Genomic DNA, 21,155 nt, shown 5'->3' on the forward strand with positions numbered 1-21,155 from the left:
AGTGCTGTTGGATTTATTTGCCCTTCCACTTTCTTTCATACATTTCCCCCAGAAAATAGCAAAGATAGTCAATTACATAACGTAGATTTTTTAATGTAGATTTCTTCTGAATTCTTAAAAAAAATGGTGTCTTTCAATCAGTTACTAGAGATAGAATGACTAAAACTGCAGTCATGATTCACCTAAAAGGGCAAAATGAAAGAACAATAAAACCTCATACAAGCGATGTCCAGGCTTAAGTGACTCCAGGTGAAATTCAAGGTGTATACATGCTTGGGAAAGGATGAGTGCTTTTCTTCCACAACAAAGGGAGAGGAGCATAAAGATGTCAAATCACTTCTGAATGAAAACCAAAGACTCTCTAGAATGCAAAGTTAGTTTTCAGGCCACTTGCTTTGTGAGCAAAGCTCCATCAAATAAGATTAAGTTACACTCAAATTATGACATAGAATCAGCCTTTTGGAGAAACCATCTTCAAAGTGGCCTGTGACAGAGGTCTGCCTGGAAGTACTGCTACAGCCCTTGTCTAAGGACTCAGAGAAGCAGCATTGGGGGTGGGCACTGCTCTCCATCCCTGGAAGCTTGGTTCACTGTTGGAACTTCCTCCTTTCCTTCCTCGCTTTCTCTCCTCCCACCCAACACTTTTATTTTTTCAAGATAGGATCTGCTCTGTCACCCAGGCTGGAGTGTGGTGGCACCATCACAGCTCACTGCAGCCTGTGCCTTCCAGGCTCAGGTGATCCTCCCACCTCAGCCTCCCGAGTACCTAGGACTACAGGTGTGCACCATCACATCCAGCTAATTTTTGGACTTTTTTTTTGTAGAGATGGGGTTTCTCTATGTTGCCCAAGATGCTCTCCAACTCCTGGGCTCAAACAATTCTCCTGCCTTGGCCTCTCAAAGAGTTGGGATTACAGGCATGAGCCACTGCTCCTGGCCTTCTGTTAGAATTTCTTACCACTAAGAGAAGAAAGCCTCTCTCTGGATTGTCAAAAGATATAAGAATATCTGGTCCCAAGATAAAACAGTATTCCATAATCTGTCAACTTCTCAAATTATTATAATTATAAATAATGATAAGGATAAAATGGTGGCAGTGCATGTTTAATAACTATAATTTGGTCACAGAATTACCATTGATAATAATAAGGCTAAGTGATGATACTAGGTGCTTACAGAGTCTTCCACCTAGAAATTTGATAGATAATATCTTAATTATCTTTGCTAAAATGTTCTGAGATAGGCAAAGGACATGATTGTGATTTTCAAGCAAAGGAATCACATGGAAACAGGTTCAGATGTCTGCAGTGACACTGATTCTATGGCCGAAGCAGACATGGTCCTAAGAGACATTCTTAGCATCTGTAGATGATATGCTGAGGTGGCCTGCAAGGCATGAAACAGGCTGAGTGGAAAACAGAAAAGGGTCAAAGAGCTCAGGAATACGGACATTTGACACAGCTCTTACTCATTCCGATCTACTGAAATTCCCCGGTTCAGACTCCATTGAAAGCCCTGGCATGGCACACTGTAAGCAAAACGTAAAACTGCATTGTCACCCTTCCTCTTCTCTCTCTCCCCTTCTAACACACACAAACAACTTCTGCCTTCCTCCTCTTAGTTCCAGGTCACCAGTATTTAAGGGTTTTGTAACTCAGATGAAGGCACTGAAGGAGGAGGAAAAAGAAAGGGAAGAGGAAAAGAAAAAGTTATAGTGTTACTGGAAAGCGTCCTGATCCAGAGCCCAAAAGAGGGTTCTTGGATCTCGAACAAGAAAGAATTCAGGGTGAGTCCATAGAGTAAAGTGAAAGCAGTTTATTAAGAATGTAAAGGAATAAAAGAATGGATACTCCAATGACTACTCCATAGGTTGCTGGTTGCCCATTTTTATGGTTATTTCTTGATTATCTGCTAAACAAGGAATGTGGTCTAAAAATGCCTCCCATTTTTAGACCACATAGGGTAACTTCTTGACATTGCCATGGTATCTGTAAACTGTCCAGGCGCTGGTGGGAGTGTAGGAGTGAGGATGACCAGAGATTACTCTCGTGATCATCTTGGTTTTGGTGGGTTTTAGCCAGCTTCTTTGCTGCAGCCTGTTTTATCAGCAAGGTCTGTATGACCTATATCTTTCGCTGACCTCCTATCTCACCCTGTGACTTAGAATGCCTTAACTGTCTGGGAATGCAGCCCAGTAGATCTCAGCCTCATTTTACCCAGCTCCTATTCAAGATGGAGTTGCTCTGGTTCAATTGCTTCTGACAATAGGGCTGTAGAGATGGGATGCCTTCCCTCTTTCCAGTACCTCTCCAGTTCCAGGGTAGGGGCACAGAGAGAAGAAAGAGATGTGAGTAGTAGGGAGGGTCTCTGCTGCATTCTTGTCACACCTCCCTTCCCCAGGGTCCCTCCCAGCTCCAGGCCTATCAAATCACTCCCCTATCTGTACCATTCCTTCACCTGCCCTGGTCCACATGACCAGCTTCTATTTCACTCCTCCTTCCTAACTCCTTAAAGTCCCTTCCCCATCGCTGTCCGAGTACACACTCCAGGCTGTAAGCACCACCTCCAGTGTTATGAGAGTGCTTGATCTCACTCCCTGGAATGTAAGGACAAAAGTCTCCATTTCTGTAGCAATCAGACAGGAGAATAATAAAAACTCAAATATACTGAATGCATTTACCACACAACACTTTGTAAATACAGTTCTGAGTGCATTCATATGGATTACTTTAATACTCAAAACCACAAAAGACATACTTTTACTCTTTCTAATTTACAGATGGGGACATTGAGGCTTAATGAGGTTATGCAAATTATCTAGAGTTACTCTTGACAAGAGGGAAAGCCAGGATTTAAACCCAAGTCATGCGACTTCAGCATTATTAATATGCTTTTATGAAGATACCTAACACTAAAATCTGAAATAAAAGCTCAGGATGCATTTTTTTCCTACAGAAACATTATTATAAATAGTCACTGGTTCTAGAGTCCTATTAATAAAGATTATTAGTTAAAAAGCTTCTGGGAGCTGACCTAGAAATGGCCACACATCATTTACTATTGCTAGAGAAAAATGGATCCCAGCTTTTCACCAATCAGTTCAACAAACAAATATTTGGAACAGAATCCATTTTCCATATGGGAACTGCCATTCCCTGTGGAGGTGGAGAAATGTATGTGCGTGCTTTCTATGTACTCATGTGTAGTAACAGCCACAGACACACCACTGGGTCACAGAGCGGGGGTCAAGACATGGTATGGATGTGTTTAATTCACCAAGTTGCTCAAATGAAAGAAGAGGAAAAAATGTTACTATTCAATAACAAACCTTCAGGAAAACATCCTATCTGGTTAAAAACTGTCCTTTTTGTTCTACAGTCCTAGATGGGCAGGCTTCAGAGATGACCTGTGGATAAGGTCACACTGCAATGCAGATGAAGATGGGCAAATATCTTGTGGAACAGAAGGTTTATGATTTCAGGGAGAATAGTAAAAAAAGACGAAAGGAGGGATGAAAATATTTGGTTCTAAAAGATTTGGCAAATTGCAGCTTCCACAGTGTGATTCAAAAACTACAGTAAGTCTTAAAATTATCTCCTTGGACACTTTATGAAAACTAAACAAATATTGTCTATGAAGAATTCATGATGGGTTAAAAAATTAAGTCTCTCTTATTGTTAATATTTTAGCATGACTTTCACACAATCTTCCTAATTGGAACCTTGAGAAATGAATGAAAATATATGTTATAAAATACTTGAGGTCTATGGAGGAAGGCCATTATTTCTACAGCAATATAGAATTACATAGGACTAAACCACCGATTGCCAATTCGTTTTTTCAATCTGTCGCTGTGACGCTAATGTCGATGTGTGCTTTCCTGACAATCTGTCAGTCTTGTTCAACATTTCAGGCTAGCAATTTGCAGGCAATAATGCTGAATCTGCAGGAGAGCTCCAAGGTCATGGTTCCTTCTCTTAGCACAGTTCCAGCACACTGTGGAATGCCCTTGGAGATTCAGAAGAATGAATTTCTCTCTGGGATCATTTAAAGCTCACACAACTCAGCCACTCCCTGAGTACAACAATTAATTCCCACTCACTGGGGGCATGTTTATTCCCTGACTCAAGTTTACTCAGCTCTGGATCAAAATTGCTAAATAGCTTATTTTTTTTTTGAGATGGAATTTCACTCTTGTCACCCAGGCTAGAGTGCAGTGGCGAGATCTCGGCTCATTGCAACCTCCGCCTCCCTGGTTCAAGTGATTCTCCTGCCTCAGCCTCCTGAGTAGCTAGGATTACAGGCATTAGCCACCACACACAAAAAAATAATAATAATAACTTTTGCATTTTTAGTAGAGACGGGGTTTCACCATGTTGGTCAGGCTTGTCTTGAACTCCTGACCTCAAGTGATCCGCCAGCCTCGGCCTCCCAAAGTACTGGGATTACAGGCCTCCGTGAGGCACCACATCTGGCTCTAATGAGCTTTATTTTACAGACCACAAAGCGTGGTCCCCCTGAGGTGACATGAACAGAAGGCCCAGAAGGGGAAACTCCCAGCTGATTTCTCTACTTGTCTGGAAACAAAAAGCAGCATTTGAAGTGATCACCTTATAAGTACAGCATAATCCTAATCGTATAAACTACAACAAAATCCAAAAAGCCCAAGCAAGGCTATGTGATCATGTCTAGAACACAAACTTTCAAGCCAGAATGCCTGGAACTGAACCCACTACTAAAATTGTAGTGAGTTGAATGTCCCCATAAGCCGCCCCACCCTTCTTCCCCGCTAAAAAAGATAGATTCATCTGGAATCTGTGACTATCACCTGATTTGGAAAAAAGATCTTTGCAGATTGAATTAAGTTAAGGATTTTGAGATGAGATCACCCTGGATTAGGGTAGGCCCTCAATCCAATGATAAATGTTCTTATAAAAGAAAAGAGGAGAAGACTCGGGGAGAAAGCAATGTGAACACAGAGGCAGGGACTGAAGTGATGTGTCTATAAACCAAAGAACCCCAAGGGCTGCCAGCAGCCAGAAGCTAGGACAGGGGACCAGATTCTCCCTTAGAGCCTCCAGAAAGAACAACCCTGCCGACACCCTAGTTTTATACTTTGGCCTCCAGAACCATGAAAGAATACATTTCTGTTGTAAGTCATTCAGTTTGTGATAATTTGTTGTGGCAGCCTTAGGAAACATATATAAATGTCAACCTCAGGCAAGTTACTTAACTTTACACTTCAGTCTCCTCCACTGTAAAACAGGAATTTTAATAATCCTAATTTCACAGGATTGCCATAAGCATGAATGAGTTAATGTATGTACAGTGCTTAGAACTGTGTTTGACACAGATACAATTTTGGAACAACATATATTATTACTCTAATCACTATCATCAATACACATATATAGATATTGAGAAGCACCTGGCAATAACTCTGTATTGGGATAAAACAATACATTTTTATTGAGCTTCTCTGTGTTATATAAATTATGTGTGAGGGACGTGTATCAGTTTTCTAATCAGAAGGCATTTACTAATTTGAAATGATCATTTCATTTACAGTGGTAAGGGCTGCATACCTACCAGTTCATCCTCAGAGAGCTACGCTATGCTTTGCAGGGATGGAATATTTAAACTGTATACACACTGGCGGAAATCTTAATCTGATTATTAATACCTAAGAACAACAACGTACAAATCGCTACAGGTAACCTCCTCTTTTAGAAGTTGAGACGTTCTGAAAAATTGCTGCCTTTGACTAGCACAAGGAAACCTATTTCTTGGTGTGTGTGTTTTTCTTTCCATGCAAAAAGAACTTCTACAATCATAGCACAGAACTTCCAGATTTCATACTAGAGTCTTTCTGTCCTCAGAGTTTATAAACTACTATCAGATTTCCAGCTCTTTTCACTGTAAGCATTGCACAGCACTTTAATTGACACATTTCTCTTATGAAAAGCACTATTTTGTAATGAAGTGCTAAGCCCAACTCAACCACCCTTGAGTTAAGAAATATTAAGGATGAGAATGCAACACAACATAAAGCTGGCACAATAGAAAGAAAGTGGAGAAGGGCTGCTGACCAGCAGTCACGATGAGGCAGAAGGGCCCCTGTGCTCAGCAACTCTTCAGGGAGGAAAGGATGGAAGCATTGTAGTCTCCCTGGCCCAATAATAGGCAGGTGAGTTGCAAGCACTTTTAAATAATCACTGTGGATTTGCAAAATACACCATCTGCAAATTATTATTATCAGCAGCTCCTTCCTGTCACACAAAGTAGGTTGTATTTTACCTCAGCAGAAACTGAGGGGCTGCCAAGTTAAAGATCTCATTCAAGGCCCCCCTCTGAGTGGGCTGCAGTCGTCCTTCTAACCCTCCTCTGCCTCTGCTAGGTGAAGATGGTTAAACCTAATTATGTTTTAAGCTTCAGGGGAGGGGTTGGCAGTTGTTTTCTTTATCAAACATGGACACAAGGTGTTTGCTGGGAGCCGGGAGTGGGGAATGCACCTACAAATGTGCTCCTGGGGCAGGTCTCTCAGCATCACTCCTGCATTTGTTTTTTTATTTTTTTTTAAAGAGATGGGGTCTCACTATGTTTGTTGGAGTGCAGTGGTGCAATCATGGCTCACTGCAGCCTCAAACTCCTGGGCTCTAGTGATCCTCCTGCCTCAGCCACTTTAGTGGCTGTGACTATAGGCCTATGCCACCATGCCCAACATGCGTCTTGAGCCCTCTGTGACTTTGTGCTAAGCCTCCTGGCACTATCCACCTGCTCCCGTTCTTGATTGCCACATCCATTCTTCCAATCTTGGATTTCTCTTTCTGCCTCAGGCCACTGAAGACTAAGCTCAGTTCCATCTCTCTTCCTCTCCCTGCCTATGCCTAAGTAGATTTATTATTATTCTTTTTTTAAGACAGGGTCTTGCTCTGTCACCCAGGCTGGAGTGCTATGGTGTAATTATAGCTCGCTGCAGCCTTGAACTCCTGGGCTCAAGCGATTAACCTGCCTCTGCTTCCTGAGTAGCTGGGAGTACAGGTGCATGCCATCATGCTAGCATATTTTTTTTAAAAGTTGTTTTTATGACTGGGCGTGGTGGCTCATGCCTGTAATCCCAGAACTTTGGGAGGCCCAGGCAGGCAGATCACGAGGTCAGGAGATCAAGACCATCCTGGCTAACACGGTGAAACCCCGTCTCTACTAAAAATACAAACAAATTAGCCGGGCATGGTGGTGGGCACCTGTAGTCCCAGCTACTCGGGAGGCTAAGGCAGGAGAATAGGGTGAACCTGGGAGGCAGAGCTTGCAGTGAGCCGAGATCATCCCATTGTACTCCAGCTTGGGCGACAGAGCGAGACTCCGTCTCAAAAAAAAAAAAAATTGTTTCTGTGGGAATGGGGTCTTACTGTGTTGCTCAGGCTGGTCTTGAACTCCTGGCCTCAAGCAATCCTCCTGCTTTGGCTTCCCAAAGTTCTGGGATTATAGGCATGAACCACCTTGCCTGGCCCTAAGTGGATTTTTCTCTAGTGATTTTGTTCCAAGTATCTACAAGCAGAATACAGAAGAGAATGAGGAAGGCAGGAAGGCAGGAACACGGGGAGGCAGGGAGGCAGGGAGGGAGAGAAGGAGGGAGGCAGGCAGGCAGGCAGGCAGAAAGGAAAGAAGGGAGGGAGGAGGAAGGAAAGGAGGGAGGGAGAGAGAAAACATAGGAGGTAGGAGGTGAGGGAGAGAGCGAGTGAGCTGGTGAAAGAACAAATAAACCCTAAAAGCCTAAGGAGCACTGAAGCGTGGGGCTGGGTGCTCTTCTCCATCTCCACTGCCTCATGCTCTCATGTGATCTCCAAGGAGTTACCTTGTCAATCTGTGCCTGCTCCAGCATTCTCCCACCTCTTCTCTAAATTCCTGGCATCCCCCAATGTGTCCCTGCTCCTTTTCACTTTGGCAGAGAGACCCTGAAGACCCAAACCAGGTTCCCAACGTAAGACAAGATTCATTCCATGCCTGAAAAAACTTCTACCTGTCCAGTGATCCCTGATTCCTCCTCCTGATCTACCTGATTCTGCCTTTCTTGCCCCATTTCCTTCTTGGTTGTCCTTCCTCCTTCTGTCTTTTAAATATAGATGTTTTCATGGAACCTTTTCATTTCTGTCATCGTTTGATCGTCTCAAGCTTCCTCTAGAAGTTCTTGCTAAGCGTGACTCTCAAATCTTTATCTCTAGACTTACCTTCTCCCCTGAGTGCCAGGTCTCTATTTCCAGCCACCTCCTGGATGGTTCTACAAGTGTGTTCCAATAGCAACTAAATAAAATATGCACAAGCACTGAATTCCTCTTCCTTTCCTTGAATTTGCCTCATGCCTCCCAAATTCCCAAGATTTGCTCAAGCATCGCCACCCTCCACTGTCCAAAGACTGCAATTGCAGCAGCATCTTGGATGCCCCATTCCTGTACCACACATTCAAGAGTCACCTGATATCTCTTGCATCTGCTCTCTAGTCTCCATTTCTTTCCAGCATCCCAATTCCAGCTCTGCTTATCTTTTGGGTGGGCCGCTGTGATAGCCTGCTAATTGTTCTTCCCACTGTCCCCACAGGATTCACCCATGGGTTCCACAGTAACTTCCTAATAAAGGTCTGATCCCATTAGTTTGGGATTCAAAGCCTCCTATGATTTAGTTTCTAAAAAGACTCTTTCACTTTGCAACCTTATTCTTTATGTACCATACACTGCTGGCTGCTGATGTATTATTCAATATTCTTCATATGTGGCCATAATTTTTGGCCTCTGTGCCTTTAATGGATACTGTTTTGGAATATCCCTCTTTAGCTTTCAATGTTCGAATCCTTCTTGTCTTCAAAAACTGCCACTCTGCAAGTTGAGTCCCTGCAAGCAGGTGAGGCTCCTGCTCATGGAGCCATCTGTAGTATTTTTAGCTTTTCTGTAGCGAGGCCATTGTAGTACCTCTTTTACGACCCCTATGGCCTTCAATCTTGCGTTATCTTCCTGAGCAACACACCCAGCAGAGGATGGCCCCTTCTCAGTCATCTCTGAATTTCCCATAGCACCATGGGCTGCCCAGGGCACTTATCTGCCAATAACCAAATAAACAATTCTGCAGACCCCTGAGCACTCATCCTCCACTCAGACCTCTACTAAGGACAATAAGAAATGTGTAAGATGACAATAACGTGGTTTCTGATCTCCAGGAGCTTACATACAGCTTGCTATAGAGATAAGGGTAATATTATATTAATGAATAAAGAGCATTAGAAGATAGGGAATGGGATTACTGAGGATATATACTCTGAGAGGTTGTATTTTTATAAAACTAATTTTGGATAGGTGAAAAGATGGGCATTCTAAGGACAGAGATTATCAGCACCACAGATACAGAAGCCAGAGCAAGTATGGTTTGTTCAAAAGATCATGAATAAACCTGTCATGATTAGGAAAGCAAGAGGCAAGGGAGGGAGAGGAGATCTAACATTCATCACGTCCCTACTGATACCAGAACATGGACTGAGCACCTTGTAGACATTATTCCAGTTAATCCATACAACAACCCTGCAAAGTAGATGTTATCACTGCCAATTTTATAAGCAAGAAGGCTGATGTTTGAAGGGATTAAGTAACTAGCCAAGGTTACACAGGTTAGGTGGCAGAGCTGGGATTTGAAAAAGGCAGCCAGCTTCCATTGCACCATACCATCTCCTCTAGATCAAAATGTATAAATATCATGGGGTGAGTTCTTCAGTTAGGGAGACTTCTTGTATTCATGAATAAGTCAGGTTGCAAAGCAGGAAACACAATGCATAACATCTGCAGGGCTCAATGCATGCTGGCTGACTCTGAATGCACATCTGTCTACCCACAGAGAGAAACAAGGCAGTTCCTCAACTAGATAAGTACTCTGCTGAGAAATAATGGAAGAGGGCAGCCCTAGAGCTGGGCAATGTCTCCAGGCTAACAGAAAGCACCAAGAAGGGGTATAGACTCAAGAGTTTGGATTAATATCACTTTGCTCCAGTCTGCTTCAGCTACAAAAGAAGACAAGTAATCCAAAGGAACACAGCTCTGTTGTAACAAACTCTCATCCTCAGAGGTGATGGATATGACGGATAACAGAGGACACATACTTGGTCTCATTGGCACATCGAATCTTGCAGCCTTCCTTGGGAATCACCAAGCCCAGGTGCATTCGGAGCCTGCAGTTTGTGGGCCCTGTGTGCGGCCACACGTGAGTCCCAGGGTGCATGATGGAATATTTGATCTGCATAGAAAACATGACACTCCATTCAGCCATTTATCAAGGTGTGGAGGAACTGCTAAGTTAAGGTGACAGTAAAAAATTACTGTCAGTTTGGATTAGCGCCTTTGTAAGATTTAATATTTATATTCAAGTCTTATTTCTTTGTGAAGGAACTAAAAATAAGCACTCACATTTTCCACAAAGCGATAAACACTGAACATTTTCCACCCTCAATTCTGACGTCAACCACATAAAATTATGTTTCAGTAAAAAGGGCACGTAAAAAGAGGCATTCACTGGGCCAAAGGAAACAACCATTTCTTTGTAAAGGTCAACATGCCCTTATTCCTAACAATTAATTGTGTTCTCCCCAGCACGACACTCTTGGTACCTGTCCTCTTCTGCATCCTGTTGTCTCGGGGAACTTTTCTAGTAAGGTACAGGTTTTAGGAGCTCCTTTGCAGGCATTTTCATTTCTTCTTCCTAGAATAAATAACATAACTGTTGGAAACAAATCACAGTAAAGCTTAAACTTATCCCATTTAGATGAAGTGAGAGCTATATGTCATCTTCACTGCAGGAATGAGAAGATTGAGTAAACATGAGAAGATGAAGTAGGAATGCAAAAGGCTTATTGGAAAATAATAAAAATTAATCAATAAAGAAGACATGTCTTGCTCCAATAGGTAGTGACTGGCAGAGCAGGGAGCCAAATTCTCCACTCGGTGTTGGACTATTTGACTAAGAATGTCTAACGGACAAGTCGCAGGTTAAAGGCAGTTGACCTTGAGCAACACAGGGGTTAGGGGCTTCGATCCTCCATGCAGCCGAAAATCTGTGTATAACTTTTGACTTCCTAAAAACTTAACAACTAATAGCCTACTGTTGACTGGAAGCCTTACCCTATATCATAAATAGCTGATTAACATATTTTGTATGTTATATGTATTATATACTCTAGTCTTACAATAAAGTAAGCTGAAAAAAAGAAAATGGTATTAAGAAAATAATAAGGAAGAGAAAATACTTTTACAGTACTGTACTGTATTTTATCGATACCATAAATTTACATCATCTGTTTACAAGATGAATTGAATGTCTGAAATGGCCTGCAACTACAGGTACAGACCTTAATCTATAGTACATATCAAGTAATTCAACTTTTTCTTGTAGGATCATGACTTTTCTCTGCTTCTTGGCAGCATTTCCAGCATCACTAGTTGCTGTTTGTATAGGTCCCATGGTGTTATTCAAGGTTTGCAACATTGCATTAAACACAAGGAAAAATACACAAGAACCATAAGAGACCACTTGTTACCATGATACGCAATTTACTGGAGATAGGAACTGCTCAGATGGAGACGACAGTATCACATGTTATTTTAAGCAGATACTCAAAACACTTGAGCTTGCTGAATAGCAACAGGAGGCAGCTATGAAATTGTTACAGTAGTATAATCTGTACTACAGTTAATTTAATGGAATTATGATTTAACACTGCATCTTTATGTTTGTTTACATTTCTCTTGACTGTGAATGGTGCTATGTATGGTATCTAAGTGCTTCCATGCATATGTTGATAAATTTTATTTCTTTATAATAGATTTGTGTGTGTATATATATATATATATATATATATATATAGTAAATGATAAAATAGATTAGTACCTATATATATTTCATGCATTCATGACACACCTAATTTTTCTTAATTTTTAAAAATATTTCCAGGCTACAAGGTTCATCTGCAAGTTTTTTTCAAATTGTCACAAATCTCAACAAATTTTCCAATATATTGACAAAAATTCGTACATAGTGGACCCATGCAGTTCAAACTCATGTTGTTCAAAGGCCAAATGTACTTATTTTTTCCCCTGTGACAGGCAAAATAACAGTCACCTCCCAAAAGATGTCCATACCCTCACCCCATAACCTGTGAATACGTTACCTTTCATGCAAGGGGGAATTAAGGCTGTAAGTGGCACTGAGATTTCTTATCAGCTCACCTTAAAATAAGATTATCTAAGATTACCTGGATGGGCCCAAGGTAATCACAGCATCCTTAAATGTGGGAGGAGGAGGCAGATGAGTAAGTGTCAGAGTGATACAGCATGAGAAAGACTTGACTGGCCACTGCTGGCTCTGAAGATGGAAGGGGGTCACAAGCCGGGGAATGTGGGCAGCCTCTAGAAGTGAGACTCCAGAGGGAATACAGCCTTGGTGACACTTGTATTTTAGCCCAGTGTGATCCATCATAGACTTCTGACCTCTAGAACTATAAGATAACAAATGTGTCTGTGTTTTAAGCTATTAAGTTTTGTGGTAATTTGTTACAGTAGCCACAGGAAACTAATACATCCCCTAAAGAAGGAAAATAGTTTATATTATATTTCTAACCTAGAAATTCATTTCTATATTAGTTCTATATTAGTTCCCAAAACACTATTTTTATTGGAATTTTAATGTCTTTTTCAATATCCAGATCATCCTATATATGATGATAAAGAATAGGATTTAAATGAAGAAGGGGTCTTTGAGAGAGGACATATTCTATGCATGACTGTCAAGAGCACAGATTCTGGGACATATCATTTAAGCATCCTGAACTATGCAAATTTCTTTACACTCTGTAAAGCCCCTGCTTATTAGGGAAAATGTACTCAGAATGTATACAGTATCACCTGCTCTCACAGGGGAGTAAAACAAAGGTATTTTTAAAAGTCAGAGACATTTTAATTCCCTGTTCAAGATTCCTACAAGAGACTGCTACATCTAAAGCTGAGTTTAATTTTATTTAATTAATGTCAATTGTGTCCTAAGATAATCATATACTGAGAATAAAATAAGAGTTACAAAAAATGCAACTAAAAGGTATTCGCCCCAATCAAATGGAGCTCAATGTTTTGGAAAACAACTTAGCTTTTTCTAAGTAACCTTTTTGGCTCTTAATTGAATAAAATGTTAATTGCTATTTTTAGTTATTAAGGGAGTTCCCCAAATGAACAATAAATGTCAGTTTGGGTGAATATTACATAAATCTATGAGTCATCATAAAGCATTTTTAAGCCTGGGCTTTCCAAGTCTTCTGGTGTGCAGGGTCTGGGGCTGCTTGGCAGGAGTTCCCAGTTCTGAGCTCTGTGCCATCCAGGCAGCAGTTAAGAGAAACTGGTGGCTTGAGGAGCAACCAGAGGTGGCCTGGAGTTCTCACAAGCACCGCATGGCTGAGCATGTGCTACCTGGAGAATAGATGTGCCTCACCTGAATGACAGGTGATGAATGGGTAACCAAATGGGTTGTGTCCCTGAGATTTTCATGGGATTAGAGAACACCTCTAGTCCTTTAGACACATTTATCTTTCTGGTCTGTAAACACAGATTCTCTGTGCAGTAGACTCTGGGCGTTCATGCACTGTCACTGGTGATTTTAACTATTCACACCTGATCGTGAGTGTCCAAGGAATGCGACAACAGTTCCTCGGTGCTCACCATAGGCCAGGTGATGATGAGACTGCCTCATTTGACGTCTACAACATGCCATAAGAGAGGCTCGATTGGTGTTATATTTTATAGAAAGGCAATTGAGCCACAGAGGGGTCACAAAGTAAACAGCAGAGCAGGAATTTCATTTCAGCCAGACCGGACCCAGTGTTCATGCTCTTAACCAGACCAGAGACCACCTCTTCATTAATGTTATTACATCATGTGCTATTGTTAGGCCATAAAAATGTAATATTACTATCATATATTGGATAACTGTGCCAAGTCTTTCATCTAGTGCTCACTGATGCTAGTAACAACCCCATACTTGAGGCACTATTTGTCATTTTTCAGATGAGAGATTTGAAGCTCAGAGATTCAGGGGCATGCATACATCACACAGCTAACAAGCGGTGCATCCAGGACTCTAACCTAGGATTGCTGGTTTCCAAAGCCTGTGCTTTAAAGCATAATTTCTCATTTTGTTGCATTGTAAATTAGAAGGCAGCTGTGCAGGAGCAAACCAGTTAGCCTGAAGAGGAATGCCCAGCATCTGCAACTCACTGCGGCTTTGTTGTTGTTCAATTATTTCTCATCAACGTTAAAGTAACTCTCAAGAAGTAATAAACCTTGCTCTTTGGGAAAATAGCTCTAGAAAGAGATCTAACAGCCAATGTGAATCTGAAAGAGTCATTTAAATCTATCACTTCTTACACATGAATATACTTTGTGAGGGCTATTCATGGAGCTGGTATCCTGGGTTGTATCTTTTATAAATTTCAAGGCTCTACTTCTGGGGCAACAACAGGTTCCATCTTGCATGACAACTCTGATCAGTTGCTAGCAGTCACCTAGAACACTGTTGAGAAGTACTTAGAGGTTCAGCCTCAGCTTATTCAGAAAGGTTGTTGGGGTCAGTTAGCACCTTTCCCATGGGCTCTGGAAGAAAAAAATGACTGCACATGTGTGGCATATTTTAATCGGTGGCACTTACTAAAATATGAGCAAAATAGATGTTCCATAATATTCACATAACAATATATAAACATATTTTTGGGGAACAACATTATTATTTATATTTGCTGATTCCATTTTTTTCCCTTCAACTCTAAAAAGCCAGTCCTCATAAAGGAATATAGTTCAGTCCTAATGAAACTACTTGGAGACTGTTATCAGTTCACTAGGGCTGCCGCAAGCAAATACCACAGACTGAGTGGCTTAAACAACAGAAGTATATTTTCTCATAGTTCTGGAGGCTGAAAGTCCAAAATTAAGGTGTGGGCAGGCTTGGTTTCTCCTGAGGCCTCTCTTCTTGGCTCTTAGGTGCCCACCTTCTTGTTGTGCCCTCATACGTCCTTTTCCCATCCCTAGTGATATGGTTTGGCTGCATCCCCACCCAAATCCCAACTTGAATTATAGTCCCCATAATCCCCATGTGTCATGGGAGGGACCTGGTGGAGATAACTGAATCATGGCGGTGGTTTCCCCCATCCTGTTCTCATGATAGTGAGTTAGTTCTCATGAGAGCTGATGGTTTTATAAGGGGCTTCCGCCTTTGCTTGGTACTCATTCTCTCTCCTGCTGCCCTGTGAAGAGGTGCCTTCCACCATGATTGTAAGTTTCCTGAGACCTCCCCAGTCATGTGGGACTGTGTGTCAATTAAACCTGTTTTTCGTATAAATTACCTAGTGTATCTTCATAGCAGTGTGAGAACAGACTAACACATCTAGTGTCTCTTCCTCTTCTTATTAGGGCATCAGTTATATTGGGTCAGGGCCTCATCCTTATGACCTCATTTAATCTTAACTATCTCCTTAAAGGCCCTATCACCAAATACAGTCACATTGGGGGTTAGGGCTTCAACATATGAATTTTGGGGGAACACAGTTCAGTTCATAGTAGAGACATACCACAATTTTACTTCACAAAACTTCCAGCCTCAGCCTTAGGCATTCGACTACCCAGCAGCATGGTTTGCTAACTAGACAACAGCTAAGTCTTTACTGAGCCCGATATTCATCACCTTTTTCTCTGAATCTGAGCTCTCAATGTGGCTAAACAAACTGGTCTTTCACCTCCCTCCCTACCATGTCCACCCCTGTCCCTTCCACTCCAGAATTCTGCTTCTCTATTTCTGAACCACAGCACCTGAGATGGATGCCATCCTGCTTCTGCGTAAGCTACAATAGTACTTGCCACAAAACTTATATTTGCTTTCCTCTTTTTTTTTTTTTGGACACAGTCTCGTTCTGTTGCCCGGGCTGGAGTGCAGTGGCATGATCTCGGCTCACTGCAATCTCTGCTTCCTGGGTTCAAGCGATTCTCCTACCTCAGCCTCCCGAGTAGCTGGAATTACAGGAACGTGCCACCATACCCAGCTAATTTTTTGTCTTTTTGGTAGAGACGGGGTTTCAGCGTGTGGGCCAAGTTGGGCTTCAACTCCTGACCTCAAATGATCTGCCTGCCTTGGCCTCCCAGGGTGCTGGGATTACAGGCATGAGCCACCACACCGAGCCCCAAACTTATTCTTTATACTATGAATTTGTTTCTAGAAAATAGTTACTGGATTCCCCCATTAGAACCATGGAATCACAAACCAAAGACCATAAAGAACTTTAAAAAATCTTCCTAAAAGGGAAACTATGTGAATTTTATCCCTTTATGACAATAAAATAAAACTAGAAACTCAGTTTTAAAATTTGAAGCAGGCTGAGTGCAGTGGCTTATATCTGTAATCTCAGCATTTTAGGAGGCCAAGGTAAGAGGGTCACTTGAAGCTAGGAATTCAAGACCAGCCTGGGCAATATAGTGAGACCCCATCTCTATAAAAACATTTAAAAATCAGCTGGGTATGTAGATGCACACATGTAGTCCTAGCTACTTGGGAGGAGAATTGCTTGAGCCCAGGAGTTGGAAGCTGTAGTGAGCTAGGATTGCACCATTGCATGCCAACCTAGGCAAGAGAGCAAGATCCTGTCAATCAATCAATCAATGTTGAAGCAACGACAACAGATTGGAAAACATATGCTCAATCACACACAGGCACATATACATATAGATCATTTAAAGTCAACATGGAAACCAGGGCAGAAATGCAGTCTTTTTTGAAAATAACTCAGGTAAAAATACCATATATTACACTGTAGGGAATACATTCAAAGCTGTAACTATAGGTCAGTGCATAGCCTTAAATGCTTTTATTAATAAGAAAGAATGAAAATAAATTTACTAAGGAATTCCAATCAAAATATTTAAAAGAAAAATAAAACAAAACAAAAAAGAACAGGAGAAGGAAGAGAAAATATAAATTCAGGAATTACAATTCTATCACATGTAAGAAAGAGAAAGAAAGAACATGTAAATTCCATTCAATGGGAATAAGAATTTAACAAAGATACTAAGAAAGTAAAATACATTCTAAGAAATAAAGTAGTTCATGGAACATCAGGTATATTCCACCTATGTGAAAATTTAGAAGACAAAATGTTACCTCCAACAAAATTATTGACTCCGTAAGTTATTTTCTTTCTTGCTTAATACTTTTTATGTCTTATAATATTTTGCATATTAATTTTATCAAATACTTTTTCTTTTGGCAGAAACTATGGTTTCTAGAAATTAGTGCTAGGATGTCCACTATTCTGAAGCATTGCTCTAGAAGGCCCGTAGGTTCTATGATGCATAAGGATGTTAATGGAATCAAAGTATCAGGTGAACACATAAGTGCCAATAGAATGGACTCATCTTAGTGACATGTCAGCGGCAAATTAGCATATTGCCCACATAGGGATTGTACAGCTCCATTTAAAAAAATCTTGTTGGCAAAAAGTGGATAGTCACTTTTTTCATGGTTATCTCTCTTTTGATGGAAGTATCCTTGAAAATATTACTAAAGTAGTTCCTCTTATTCTTACATAGAAACCACTCTGACTGTCCTTATTTGTTCTTTAGTGTAAATTAGTTGCATATTATAATCTGAATTTGTTTTCTGTAGCTGAAGATATGCAGCACGTGCTGTTTAGTCTTCAAAATAAATTTACTTTTGTATAGTTATTGTTAACCCAGGCTAACTCCACTTTTCAAGGAGAAAATTGGAGAGTCTTAAAGATAAAATTTAATGCTCCTCATTTTAAAGATAGATAAATATATCCATTCTTTGAAAACACACACACACACACACACACACACACACACACACACACACACACACGCTGGAGCCCCATATGTGTGCCTGTACCTGGGTTAAGCTAAAAAAATATGAATTTTGATATGAACCATGGCCTATTCCTGAAGAGCTGAGACAGCAGTTATCATCGTCTTGTCACTCTGGTGTGTTACCATTTTTACCAGCTCTTGTGTTACCACTTTTACCATCATCCGTGTTGATATCATTTTGCCATGCAAAGTCACCTCCATTTTACAGGAGCAAATGATGCTCAGGGATATAACTTTCTAATACACTGATAACACCTGCTAGACTGTTCAGTTATGCCTACACAGTAGGGTTATAGTCAGTAACACATCATTCAACAGGAAAGACCAGAAAAATCAGAACACCATTTACAAATATGTATCCAAATACACATGTGGATATACACACACAGAAATATACCTTCACACATACAAATAAGGGCTCAGATGTAGTTTTCAAAAACAATGAACAGATTTCAAAAACCTAGGTTTTTTTTGGGCCCCTCGTTTAAGCCCAGGAATTCCAGTTCTGCGAAGCATCAACAGAAGACTCTTGTCAGTACCCACTTCCCATCAAGTTCGGGCTGCAGAGAACCACCTAGAAGTCAGAAGCTCACCTTGCTGCCACAGCGTGAACTGGCTCCAGTCCCCTTTTTCCCTCAGGTTTTCGTCCTCAGGCAGGAAGAGACCTTTGGCTTTATCCATCACTGCAAGGCCTTCATCTCGGATTAACTTCCAGTTTCTTTCTAAAGACTAGAGGGAAGATTCTGTCTTTACTAGACTGAAAATGGGCCTGGTGGAGCACCTCATAATGATTCTTGCTTTTTTGAGGTTTGTTTCAGAAAGGAATTAATGTTTTGCCTTATCCAGATTGCTTATATTTCATTTTCCTCTGGGACTTCTTGTCATAGGTCTAAAAAAACCAAATCTCATGATTTTTCCAAACCAAATGTTTTTGCAACATAACAATTTCAATAACTCCTAGAAACTCCAGAGAATAACCCTCTCCACAATTTAAGTTTTGCCTAAAGACTTTTTTTGAAACCACAACCTAAGAAGAATGCTGATCTTGTTGATCAGATTACATCAGTACATGGTAATAAGTTCCATGTGACACTCCAGCCTCGAAACTGGAACACAAATTACAGACTTAATTTCACCTTTCAACAGAGTTCCTTACAAAGATGCCATTAAAGATGGTCAATATTAGTTCCACATTCAATGGTATCAGAAAAGTATCCACTGGAGGATTTGATATATAAAATTAACAGCAAACCAAAACAAATAAATGCACTAGTGTTTAGAATTCAGCCAAACAAAAATATTTCCTTGACTTCTCATTTATGAGGGAGCCTTAGCCCCTGCCAGAAAGGGAGCTTATAACCAGTAGAGACTAGGAGTGACGGGGCAGGTGACGGTAGATCCTGTGGAAGATCCTCTGGGCAATCTGCACTATCACACTGGGTGTTGATTAGGAGTGGGAGGTGGGGGATGGTAGGATGAATAGGGGAGAAGGAAAAGGTGAGGATCTGAGCAGTAAACTAAGATGGATTTCCATCAGGAGACAAGCATAAAAACAGCTTTCCTACTTTAGGAAAGAGACAAAGCTGTACAGATACACCAGAATTTTGAAATGTTGATAATTTCAATCATTTCTATGTTCTATGAGAGGTGGATGAAATAGTTGAGTATATGGATTCATAGGCACGGAGGAACATGTTAGCTGATTTCAACAAGAACCAGGGGCAGATCTATTTTCAGTGACTCAAGAGCATGGGACTAGAACTAATAAGTTACAAACCAAAAAACAGATTTTGATGCAAAAATGCAAACAAGTAGCATACTCTGAAGATTGACGGAGTTTCTTTGTAAATCACGGTTCTCTATCTTTTGAATTAGTCAAGCAAAATGATCAACTATTGGTTAGAACAAAGCACAAGATAATGTGTAGAGGGTCTTTTTACCAAGCCCTGCTTTATAAACTCATGATTCCACATAAGAAGGCAATGTGGAATCAGGATGGCTGCAGAGCCAGAGGGCTGTGATACAGACAGAGATTTGTGTGGAAACATGGTGCCAGCCCCAGCCAAACAAGGGAATACTTTTTATATCATGTGAAAACATTAGTTATTAAAATATTCTAGGGCAAGAAAGAAATTTTGGTTGATTTTGTAATTTTATGACATGTATGCATTAATTTGTGTTAATATTGTTAACGAAAGACCAATGAGATTTGTGGAGGCCAAAGGAGAACTTTATTTTTCAAAAGCACTCTGCAGATTGCGAAGATGCAGCTTTGGAAAGTGCACTCCCAGGAAGGGTAGGGGAGAGAGAGATGTCAAAAGCCAAAACTGCAGGGCAGGGCAGGTGAGGCGTGTTGGGAGCAAGGAAGAATATTGGCTGGATGGCCTTTAAGCCCCAGATCACCAGTCTCTGGTGGTTAATTGGCTGGTTTTAGGTGGTTGGTTGGCTGGTTGGTATAGGTGGTCTTGTTGGTGGTCAGATGGAGGAATTTCCAGTTGTAGTTGTTTCCAAAAACTGTTGACTTGGTTGCAGAAAAACAGCTTCTGCAAAACTGTCCAAGGACACAGAGAGCAGGAATGCTTCCTCACCCTGACATGGCCTCTTGGTTCTGTTTTTAACTTTTGAGCCAAAAGGAGTTCATCTTGTTTGCCAACTGGGGACATAGTTTGACCACATCTACACCTGCTACTACCATTGCCCAGCTTGGCGTGTCCTGGTCATTATCCATGTTTAGGGCTCTGTCCACCAACTAGGTTCCATATTACTCCATCCCAAATAGGCAGGTCTTGAAGAACAGGGCAAAGATCGCATTTCAATAAAGAGACATTCAAAAGCCCTTACTTTGTCAGGTCCACAGATTGAAAGCATACAACCATTTTGTAAAAAACCCCCAAGACCATGGAAAAGAAAAAAAATGCACCCTAGGATTTTGCTGTATGTTCACATCTTCCCAAATGCACCTCAATTGCCAACACTCACTCTGGATATTGTCACTTGTTCAAGTTGCTAGATAAATCTGTTAGATTCTTGTTAAATTGTCACACAGACAAGGGGAGAATTGCTTCTCTAACACATAAAATTACTTTTCAAATGAGGTTATTGGTGCCTTATAAGGACAACCTATTCTTTTATTCCCTTCTGGTATTTTAGAAGATTCTTTTATTTCTTTAGAAAGCTGATTGAGGGGCATGGTTGGAAACAGCTGATCTTTTG

General features: G+C 40.9%; 1 protein-coding gene across 14 annotated transcripts in view; it reads right to left on the reverse strand.

Annotated features, from left to right (window-relative positions):
* ASPH (aspartate beta-hydroxylase) overlaps positions 1–21,155 on the reverse strand; it is a 220,937-nt gene that overhangs the window by 6,215 nt on the left and 193,567 nt on the right. For all 14 annotated transcript variants that reach the window (XM_031669577.1, XM_003902799.3, XM_009213094.2 and 11 more), the window contains 3 exons: positions 18,536–18,671; positions 10,643–10,734; positions 10,139–10,272 (listed from right to left, as the gene is read on the reverse strand). In XM_031669577.1, coding sequence (XP_031525437.1) covers positions 10,139–10,272; positions 10,643–10,734; positions 18,536–18,671 — 362 coding nt within the window. The remainder of the gene's footprint in view (positions 1–10,138; positions 10,273–10,642; positions 10,735–18,535; positions 18,672–21,155) is intronic.

Source organism: Papio anubis, chromosome 8, assembly GCF_008728515.1.
Source record: "Papio anubis isolate 15944 chromosome 8, Panubis1.0, whole genome shotgun sequence".
Lineage (NCBI taxonomy): Eukaryota > Metazoa > Chordata > Mammalia > Primates > Cercopithecidae > Papio > Papio anubis.